The 11,435-nt window shown below is 39.7% G+C and overlaps 1 protein-coding gene across 2 annotated transcripts; it reads left to right on the top strand.

Annotated features, from left to right (window-relative positions):
- The first annotated feature begins 528 nt into the window (after nt 1-528).
- cab39 (calcium binding protein 39) lies at nt 529-10,958 on the top strand. Of its 2 annotated transcripts, XM_022760517.1 has the most exons (9): nt 529-735; nt 4,527-4,682; nt 4,851-5,015; nt 5,848-5,966; nt 7,130-7,298; nt 8,262-8,321; nt 8,891-8,956; nt 9,518-9,661; nt 10,321-10,958. In XM_022760517.1, exons 2-9 carry the CDS (start codon nt 4,569-4,571, stop codon nt 10,507-10,509), a joined length of 1,026 nt encoding a protein of 341 aa, XP_022616238.1. In that variant the 5' UTR covers nt 529-735; nt 4,527-4,568; the 3' UTR covers nt 10,510-10,958. The 2 variants fall into 2 exon arrangements, with proteins under 2 accessions (XP_022616238.1, XP_022616239.1); XM_022760518.1 differs by lacking the exon at nt 4,851-5,015.
- The last annotated feature ends 477 nt before the right edge of the window (nt 10,959-11,435 follow it).

Below are 11,435 nucleotides of genomic sequence, written 5' to 3' on the forward strand. Positions count from 1 at the left end.
ATATCATATCAGGCCATATACAGCACTAGGTCTGAATTGTATGATATCAGCCTCAGCTCAATATTTATGTAGAGCAACAAGTGGGAAAAAAAAAATCCTATTCATATTAATATTGTTTGATAGTTGATGGTCAAAATGTGTCATGTTTTATGAGACAATCTTAAATTCTAATCTGCAATAACAGATAACTGTGGCTGACAAATAAATGTAGAATTGCTGTAAAAGTGTAAAACAGAGTAAAATACAAGTTTCTCACAGTCACCTCAATTTGTACATTATTATTTCTCCATTGTAAACTTGTCTTGTTGAGTAGGATGCTAAAGTACTTCGCCTCCTATGCTCTCCATACACTGTACAACATTGTACATTATGAGAAGAGAACTGGAGCAGCACCAGCCTGTCGTCACATTTAAATGTCCAATGATCTGTCCACGGGGTGAGCGCGCCCTCCTACGATCACCTGCCATCCCCGCGCAGAACAACCGCCACTGTTGCCATGACATCAGACGGCCAGAGGAGGCGGTAGACGCTGTTGCAGTGATCACCGCTCCGCTGCTGGCGTTACCAGTCCGACAGAGAAAGAACTAGGAAACAGGGGCCGCACAATTAACTATAGTACAAACAAGGGGAGGCGACGAACAAGGAAAACAAAGCAGTTTTTGTTCCAAGGAGCCCCTGAGTTGCATTTGCTGTCTTGACAAATCGGGGGGAATTATTGAAAACGCCGTTTACAAGGTATTATGTTGTGTATATATATTGTTATGAATAAATATATGCAAGCATTGTACTGTAAGGCTTCTTTAGCCAAAAACGACTGCCTTAAAGTTAGCTAGCTAGCTATATTTGCTAACGTTAGCTTGCTGGACAGCTCACAGTGAGCCGACCAGAAACGTTTTAGCTGAACCTAGCCTGCTGTTGATGGTCTGCTAAAGGCAGGCATGGGCTTGATAGTACTAGCGCGAGGAGCTGTTGCCAGGCCTGGCTAACGTTATGCTAAGTTAGCTAACCAACGCTAGCAATATTACGTTATAAAATCGACTATCATAAACGTACTCCCTACACTCTAAGCTTTTTTAAATGAAGCTAAAGCAGCTAGATAATGTTTGCAAGCATTAGGCCCGCTGAGGCCTTCTGTGTGTCGACAATACACACACTCTTTCACAAGAAAACCAGTAGCAGCAGCAGCAGCACTGTTGTTAGGTGGACAGTGATTGAAATATTATAGGCCACGTTAGCTTACTAACAGTTACAGAGAGCTGTCAAATAAAGAGTAAAGGTAGCAGCATTATATATATTATTGTGGCTCTGCGTCAAAGTTGTGCATTTGCTAAACACAGAATTACTCAATGAGCAAGTATCCATTTTGTTAGCATTGCGCAAAGTTGGCAGGCTTTACACCATCACAAACCAGGCATGGACAACACAGATGGGCGGTGCTCTCTGTCAGGTTCGTGTTGACCAACTTACAGGGCAGTAGGTTTGCAACTTGTTTAAGTTTTCAAGTTATGTGAGTGTTTACGTTGAATAATATATGTAGCAGAAATAGCTTCGCGACACATGTAAATAAGTTAGCTAAATGACTGGACTAGCATTAGCTAGTTGCTCGCAGTGTTCGTTAGCTTGCAGCCAGATGATAGCAGAGCATCTGCTGCCCTGTGGACTGAACGGTGGGAGTGACTTTGACGTTTGAGCGGTCTTCTGACACTGTTTTGATGGTTTTCTGGTGGATAACTATATTCAAGGTTGGTGTGACTGTGGATATGTAAAGTCTGTGCTGCCTAACAGGATGGTAATTTTCCCCTTTAAGACAGTCGGCAGGTATTTGGACGTGTTTCCGTCTGCAGGGCCATGTTAGGTCAGTGTGTGTAAAAGTCAGGCCCACATCACCCCTGACGTTTGTTGGCCTGACATTACTCAAACACACGATACCTGATTAGTAAAGGAGTCATTGTTGGTTAACGGTGACCAGCTGATTGTGAACCTGCCATATGTGTTGCCTCCCTATTTGCGTCACTGATACTCAAGCGGGTCAGGAGCAGAGGGGCGGTTCTGCTGTCTGCTGGCTACATTAACGGGCATTAACCTGTGCGAAAGACGGATTTGGCCACCTGGCGAAGTTGAGTTGTGTCTAGATTAATGAGGATGTAAGCAAGCACAACTCGAGTGCTTGATTCACCAGTGAAGCCAGGGACAGGTGTAATATTTCAGCCCAGTCACTCATGACACATCATATATGAATGGTGACCTGCACCTCCCACTTCGGTGCTGCTTGGTTTATATTCCTGGCCTCAGCGTTGCTTTCTAAATGTGGACTCCCTGCCAAGACCTAAGAGGAAGAGTGTGACGGTTGAAGGGTTTGTGTTTAGAGCTTAGAGGATTCCGGCAGGACAACAGGTTGGTTTCATACTATACCTAGTGTTTGATGTGTACCTATAAGTGACTAAATGACTTAGTGTTGGTGTTTTGTGGCAAACCTTAGTATCATATTGGAAACAGGTGGCTCACGGTGCAGCATGCTTAATGCAAATATTTTTAGTTCAAATGATCATGAGACTGGGATTAAGTTTTATTGATGTGTTTTTCTGTCTCGGGCTCTTAGAATAGGTAGTGTAGCCACCCCACATGACCTGTTCTGTTAGCAAAGAAGCACATTTAGGCTGCTGTGTTGCTAATTACACTCTTTTGTAGCCCAGGCTCTCTCAGCTTATTTCTTATCCGTTCAGAAAACTTGGCTTTCGCCCCACAGTGTGTGTAAGGTGGTTGGGAGTGTCAGTGAATTGAGTAGATAAGGGTCCTTGTTAAGTAACCCAGTTAAATAATAGCAGCAGTGAGATATGGTTGTCACATCTGTCAGTTGCATCGACCATGCCATTGCTCTGGTTTTTGTAGCATGGTTCATTTTTACTCAGGGTTAGAGGTTTTTGTAGAGAGGAGAATTTCTGAAGTACAATATGTTTAGTTATGTGTTTATTTAGATATATTTTTCACTGTACAGGGAGTGGGTCATATTAAAGTTCTGAGGTTATGTCATGTTGAATGTAGGCCTACATCATAGCAAAGATCCATAAGACTGTACTGATGCCCAGTAAAGCATTAACGGTCACATCTAGATGTGACATTTACAAAAAAATATATAATTTGTTTCTCCAGTGTTTTTGTATTTTAAATATTTGCCTTGTATGAAACTGTGTTAGCATTAAATACCAGCTGCAGTTTCTTCGTTAGGGCTTAAAAGTCACAGTTTGGCATCATGGCTACCTGCCAATGTAGTTTGTTTTACAGCAGGAGCTAATGGTGCTTTTCATTGGAATATTTGTAGTGTAAACATGTTTGCTCCAGATGACCACACAAGAGCAACAACTGCATTAAGTCTAAAAGATGGACATAAGTTGTGGAGGACTTGGCCCATGGACAGTACCTTTTTTGGAGATAAGCTCGAACAGCACACCTGCTTCTGTCTCTTAGTTGGAAGTTGTTTTTGATACTACATTAGGGCTAATCACAGTGTAACTTGCTATACTGTCAAGATTATTTGCCCACAATAACAACAGTAGTATCACAACTCAGATGATTATTTTATAAATCCTATATAGGAAGACACACATCTACTATACAACACCATATCTGTATTATATGCTATATTATAAAAAGGTGCAATGTATATATTATTTTTATTATGTGCATTATTATAAGTGTTCGGTTCAGAGAGTGGTATAAACAGATGGGATCATTTTAACATACACAGAAACAGCAGCATGAATATTGTCCTGTTATTTCAACATCAAACTGCCATAAACTGGAAAGAGTCTGATTTGCTAGAGTTTATATGTCTAGAGTAGAAAAGAGTAATCTTTAGTAGAAAAGAAAGGAAATACATCTGTCTCAGGAACATAAAAAGTATCTCAGTACTGGGGGTAAATTATAAATAACCTATTGCAAGATATGGTGTAACAATATTATGCAATATTGGTCACTTGTCTCACCACATGAACAATGAGTGAGTGGTAGTTAAAGTCAGAGTTAGGTAGAACAGGTGATGATTTAATAAATGACTGTGGTTAATTTTCATTGTCTAATATATATATATATATATATATATATATATATATATATATATACACAATGTCAAGATAGTTCTATTTTCATATTGTCCATTGAATAGTACTACATCCTGACCTGACACGGCACCCTGCTATATATGAAGTTGGTATAAACTTAGGCTCCACATGTAGTTGCCCTGTATCAACTGTCAAGATCTTATCAAGATCTATTGTTTTTTCCAGACTTGTTTTGTCTGATGTTGTCTGCATGAGTATGACTTCTAAATAATTTGTCAGTCACAGGCTTTGTATTTGTAATCAACTTCCTTACCTAACACACCACCCACTTCTCTGCTTTTGTATAATGAGCTTGAGCACAGTATTGGATAGATACTTTCTGGAAAGACAATATACAGTGCAACAACACTATCATAGGTCTCTCCATCTTTACAGAGCTCTGACTCTGTTTTACATTTCATCCCTCAGGTGGACAGTCCGCTGCCTGGTTGCTCGTGGTAACTCTCCGCCATGCCTTTCCCCTTTGGCAAGTCCCACAAGTCGCCGGCGGACATCGTCAAGAACCTTAAGGACAGCATGACAGTGCTTGAGAAACATGACATCTCTGACAAAAAGGCAGAGAAGGTACAGTGAATCTCACACAGTCTCAGTTGATTCATCACCTTTGAAATGTCAGTTGGAGCCAAAAAGGGGATTTTTGGGGGGAGCTTTTCTAAAGCTTGAAATAGTTTGATGTCTGCTTGATAGTGTGTATATGACTGTGTGTACTTATATATATATGCATATATTCAGGCCACAGAGGAGGTGTCAAAGAGCCTGGTGGCCATGAAGGAGATCCTATATGGGACTAATGAGAAAGAGCCCCAGACAGAGGCAGTGGCCCAGCTAGCCCAGGAGCTCTACAACAGCGGCTTACTTAGCACCCTGATAGCAGACCTGCAGCTCATCGACTTTGAGGTGAGACTTAATGTTTCCTTTATAGAATTAGAACAAAGGGAGGAGAAAAATATTGAATGAATGAGATCGAAAGAAAGGGAAATAAAGCATGAAATATTTAATGCTAAAGGTGTGCAGTGAAGTGGTCTTAGTTTATCTAAGGTTTGTACACACAGTAAGAATGTAAGAATGTGTCTTGTGAGAGAAAGGGATGCAAATGTTTTGAAAATGTGCACTCAGGTAGTGAGGACAGTTGGGTATACGTGACAGACCTGCCTATGTTGATAGGTGTGTAAACTCATGTCTCCCTGCAATGTGTCTATGACTGATGCTGTGTGGAAACTGCTGCTGCAGGCTTCCCTGACTCTCCCTATGACTGCATGACTCACTGTGTTGTGTGATCTCTCTCTTCCTCTTTTACCTTCTCCCTCCCTGTTTTAAAAAAGAAAATTACAAATCACAAGAGTGCAACAGAGAAAAATGACAGTGACTCAATATATATTTTTTAAAATGTTTCACTCAGTTAGAGTATGCTGGATTTCTGTCACTGTGACATTTTGTTTTTGTAGCCATTTGTCAATATCCTTGTCATTATCTTTCTTCTTCGTATGCTTAAATGCCTAAAATGAAAAGTTTCATCGCAATAGCAAAGAAATATCAAATCCACAAATTTTTAAGAAAAAATGATCAGCTAGTTTCACATATCTGTCATATTTCAAAAAGCACCATATCTTACATTTAGACCTGCATCTTGGCTTTCCACTCCGACCTCACTGCTGTATTGTATTCTCCATTGTATACATAAAATTTAGCTTCATGAAGCCTGTGTTAATTTGTTATCTGTTGCCACCAGGGTAAGAAAGATGTGGCTCAGATCTTCAACAACATCCTAAGGCGTCAGATTGGCACTCGGACACCCACAGTGGAGTACCTCTGCACCCAGCAGAATATCCTCTTTATGTTGCTTAAAGGGTAAGGACACACACAAACACAAACAAACGCACACTGATCATGTTCCCCTTGATCATTTAAATTCTTGTTCGAGTGACTTCCTAAATCACTTCCTAACATAAAAGGAAATGAGAGCATGTTTTCAAATGGTCTGACTGTGCCTAAAGCAGAAGAAGCCCAAATGTTTATGCCATTGAAGCAACATTGTTTTTTTGTAGAAGCTGCGCCTGTCTAGCTCCCTCTGATAAAGTTTCAACTATTGTTGATCAATATTGTATTGTTCATCAGTTGTTCCTGTGCTCCATGAATCTTCTCCAATCCACTTTTAATAGAGCATAATACACTGCTAAAAAGTAGTTAAAAATCCCCCAATGTATTTGTGTCTGATTTTTTTTTTTTTTTTTTTTAATTGCTTAACAAATATTTGGCAGCTGTTATTGATATATGATATCTGTGACAAACAAGACAGTCGCTTCTAAGATTAACTTGCGGTTCAAGTCATTGATCCAAAATACATAAAGAAATGAATTTGGCTCTTGGGCTGAATTTCCTAAGTAAGACAACTTATAAATACACAGGTGTATATTTCAGTTCAGCTATAGTTGGTGGGGTCTAGGGTTGTTGTTGGTGTACTGGTGATGATGCACATGCCTACACAGATGTAATGTTTGCCAACCCAACTGTCATTTAACTGTTTTCTGAAGAACCAAGCGCATTGCTTGAACCTCCATGCATTCAGGTGTTACAATATGATGCACCACTGTCCTATTTCACACCTTTGCCACAAGTTGATACGCCCAGACTTACAGCAGCTTTATCACAACCACTCCCTGGATTTACATATTTTGTCTCTGTCACACACTATGATGTATTTCTTTATTTTATGTTTGTTGAATTACACCTAAGGGACCTAATTTAAACATGATAACAAAGTGGTGTGCTGGGAGAACCTACACCATATGCAAATATAGGTATTGTGTGAAAACATGTTTTTCCAGAAGCACTGTATTTACAAAGTAACTAATAAACTAAACTAAATTATCTTCACTAATGACCTAATTAGCAGGATTTGTGATGTGTAACACTGTATTTCATTGGCACCTCACTTACTACTTGTTTCAGCTTAGCAGCCTTAGCTATCAACAGATCAATATACATTTGTCCTATTTGGCTGTTTCATCCAGGTATGAGTCTCCAGAGATTGCCCTAAACTGCGGTATCATGTTGAGGGAGTGCATCAGACATGAACCACTGGCCAAAATCACACTGTGGTCAGAGCAGTTCTATGACTTCTTCAGATATGTGGAGATGTCCACGTTCGACATCGCCTCAGACGCATTTGCCACTTTCAAAGTAAGTTGACTCAATTGACTGATTTTCTTTGAGTAAAAGCTTATACCCCTAAACTTGTCAAAGCCACTGATTTCTTTGCAAAAGAAACCAAAAACATAATTCCAGAAGTAACTAATTGACGTACTTAGGTGATGAGCTGAGATGCTTTTTACAGTTTCATGACATCTGTCTTCAGCATCCCCATCTCCAGCTTCCTGCTACTTTGTTGTTGGTGGTGGCGGTGGCTGTTTTACATTATATAATTTGAAACATTGTGACCAACTTGACAGCTCAAACAGCAAATTTGATGATGCGTCGGTGGCAAGTAGCAGCTGCTGCTACTGCTGATATTGCAATTATAACGACGCATTGACACAAACAGTCTGAGAGACTGTGGGTTTGGAGCTGTTATAATGAGAGAGACTGGGTTTTTATGCAGAGTTTTGAGTTATGATTTAGAGACCTGAATGAACCACTTGAGCTGTCAGGAATCTGCCTCGAAGTTTCAAAACAGAAAGTCATGGTGGCTGTTGTGAAAACTTTCTGAAATGTTCCACTTGAATTTAGTTAGAAGTCCATCTTGATCTATTCAAAAAAACTGACACCACTGCTAAATGAATACTAGTGGTCAGATTTTAATCCTGGCATTAAAGGCAGGATTTCTTTTAATACAAAGCAATTTTTATTCCATCCAAAAAAAAGGATTAATTTGCTACAGATAAAGCAGTCGTCTTATGTCTTTGAAAGGGATTATGTCCAGAAATATCACTAATCACACTGTAACCCAAAACGTTTTTCAGTCTAATTTTAGGTTCAGAGGTTTTCTGTTTTTTAACAAAATTGCAATGCATTTCCAAGGATTATTTTTTGCATCTGTTTGAGTTTGTTGTTCCTGCATTGTCCAAATAGAGACAAATGGGGCCAGGCTAAGTCAAAACCATTCATCTGAATTCATTTCTAATAGTCAGTATTGTCTATTTCCAGGACCTCCTCACAAGACACAAGCTACTGAGTGCAGAGTTTCTGGAGCAACATTATGACAGAGTAAGTCCACACTCAACTAAAGCCAGTATTTAATGAGAATGGATTCACCCAAAGTGAGATCGAGATTTTTATTATTGTGAAAATATTCAACAGTACAGAGTTGATCATAATAAATGATTAGAGCAAATAATCATTCATCTCAATGTGTTTAGCTGCTGCTTTTGTGCATTATGGACCAGTTGTTCAAAGCTTTGGTCTTTTATTGGAATTCAGGGTGTCTTAGACGACCACTTCTAAAAACGCTCAGAAGAAACAAACTGCTTTCGTTCGACCAGTTACATGTGAATTAAAACTGTGGCGGTCTGGGTGTTTGGCATGTTGGCAGTCCCTTTCCTAACAACATCAAACCAGCCATTTGGGATATCATTTGCAGGCTGTAGACACAAAGTACCTGTCAGTCTTTGCCAAAATTTCCTTTCATTGTGTTTTGATACAAGAGACGGATACAAAAACCACTACTTAATGCATTTAGATGACACTCCCCCTCTCACCGTCAACCACTTCTATTTTTACTGTCTTTTCTCTCTCTCACTACCTCTCTCTCTCTCTCTCTCTCTCTCTCTCTGTAGTTCTTTAGTGAATATGAGAAGTTACTCCACTCAGAAAACTACGTGACTAAAAGGCAGTCCCTCAAGGTAAGGACCCCGATTCGTGCCTGTAAATAGGTCCCATGTAGTAGTGAAACTGTATTCAGAGAGCTATTTAAAGGTGGGGTCTTGTCAGAGTGTTGGGTTTCTCTAAATCATTTCATCCCCATCAACTTGTCATGACTGCCATCTAGTGGTGGGACAAAGTCTTTTAAAACTCCTTTAATTTTTTTAGTGTTTTCTTCACTTCCCTTATGTTTTTGATTGGTGCATAATTTCTTAAGCCACCATCTGTATTCCAAATATAGTGAGACAGATCTCCCACTGCCAAAAAAATATTACCTAAGATTGAAACCTGCTATCTCTCAAGTTGTAAGTGATGTTTTGTTATTCATTTCTGATGATGCTGTTTAGGTTTGTTTGGCACTAGTAAAGGAGAAAAAACAAGCCTGTATTTTCAATTATGATGGAGATTTTTCAAATAAATTAAACTTTATGTGGGTAAAGTAAATTACATCCTGCCAATTTGGCAAATGTGCAACTGTTTGCCAATTTGAAAAAATCTTCAAATTAATATTCATTGCTGTTTCTTACTCTGAAATGATCTAGTTACTGGGGGAGTTGCTTCTTGACCGGCACAATTTCACCATAATGACGAAATACATCAGCAAGCCAGAGAATCTCAAACTAATGATGAATCTGCTACGGGACAAAAGCCGCAACATCCAGTTTGAGGCTTTCCATGTTTTTAAGGTAAAAATCAAAGCACAGTTTACGGTGTGTGTCCATGAGGTGTCTTGAACAAACAATAAAGCGCTTAGTGGTAAAGGTACAAAAAAAAAAACACCCTCAGAGGTGATGAGAGGCTTACAGATTTACCTTGCAAAAAATATATGAAAACAAATAACAGACAAAAACTCACCAGGAAAACTGGCTAATGTCCAATTAATGTTTTTGTCAATGTCCACTCATAAGTTATTTTTAGATTATGAGCGGACATATGGACAGTAGACATACTGATTTTATCCCTGCCCTACTTATTCCTTTATTTATGTATACTTATTGCTAATTCATCTACCATGCTTGTATGGCATTTTGGAACAACCCTTGACTAAGTGACTTCCACAGTTGTAAGCAGTGATATCAATCAACTTTAAATTCCCTCTTTTTCCACTTTGATCACTCATAAAAAGTGACAATCATGAGCACCTCTTTGAAAAGTTAAAGTAGTCTTAACATAAAACTCTTTAATGTGGTGTCACTTAAAGCAGCTGCAGCTTCTGTAAATCCATTCAACACAGATGCCTAGTGGACACACATCCTTGTAGCTGTATCAAATATGTGCTCAGCGATAAGCGTAGCGGACATTTTCTTCATATATTGATATCCTTGTCCTATTCCTCCACAACCAGGTGTTTGTGGCCAACCCCAACAAGACTCAGCCCATCCTGGACATCCTGCTGAAGAACCAGACGAAACTCATCGAGTTTCTCAGCAAGTTCCAGAACGACAGAACAGAGGACGAACAGTTCAATGATGAAAAGACTTACCTGGTCAAACAGATCAGGGACCTCAAGAGGCCTGCCCCGCAGGAAGCCTGAGGGAAGAGCAGAGGTGGGGGGAGGAGCCACCAGGACCATGTCTGGAACACATCCAGACAACGTCTGCTTAACGGAACCATCAGCAGCTGCTGTTCTGGTTTCTGAACAAAAATCGAGGAAACAAATGAAAAACCAACGAAATACAAACGTACCCATATCAACTCATCAGGAAGTCGCCAGCTCCTCTGCTCCTCAGAGAACATTTGATTATTTTTTTTCTTTTTCAGTCTTTTTCCTTCAAAAGAAATAAGAGAAAATAATAGATGCTGCTGCTTTCTTGCACATTGAGACATGTAAAGTATATTATAATGACACAACAGTCCATCAAACATAGTGACAGAAAATGTCCGTGCATTTAAAGTAAGGCAGACTTCCTGATCGACACCAAGGATCAAAAATAGACACAAGTTTACACGCATATATGTATTACATTAAAAAAAAAAAACATGCATACACACATACTGCAAGAATATCAGCTAGAACCTTGTGATGGAAATGGTACGAGCAAGTTGAACATTGGTGTGTTTGTTGCATGCCTTGAAATGTGACAGATCCAAGGCTGTACCTGGCGTCGGCTCTGTGATGGCCTGCCCAGTCTGGCTCCCATGTTCAGTGCCACAGACTCGGAAATGCACGTGCATCACAGCAACCGCTACAGTTCGCATCTATGCCTTCATCCAATAAAGCATCAGTGGTTCATTTTACCGATTTGTGGGGACAAGTTCTCAGATGCCATCACACAGAACCATTTACCTCCTGTGCGCTTTGTTATGACACAGCACTTGAAGCACATGAGGGAAGGAGGGAGGGATGCAAGGTATGAATTTGTCAAAGCCTGAGAGTTGGGTCTCTTTATTGTTTTCTGGGACAGGGTGAACATGTACATATGCCTTTTTTTGCTTTGTAGATTTTTGTTTAACCTTGAC

This window comes from Seriola dumerili, unplaced genomic scaffold (assembly GCF_002260705.1).
Source record: "Seriola dumerili isolate Sdu_G_001 unplaced genomic scaffold, Sdu_1.0 BDQW01000337.1, whole genome shotgun sequence".
NCBI lineage: Eukaryota > Metazoa > Chordata > Actinopteri > Carangiformes > Carangidae > Seriola > Seriola dumerili.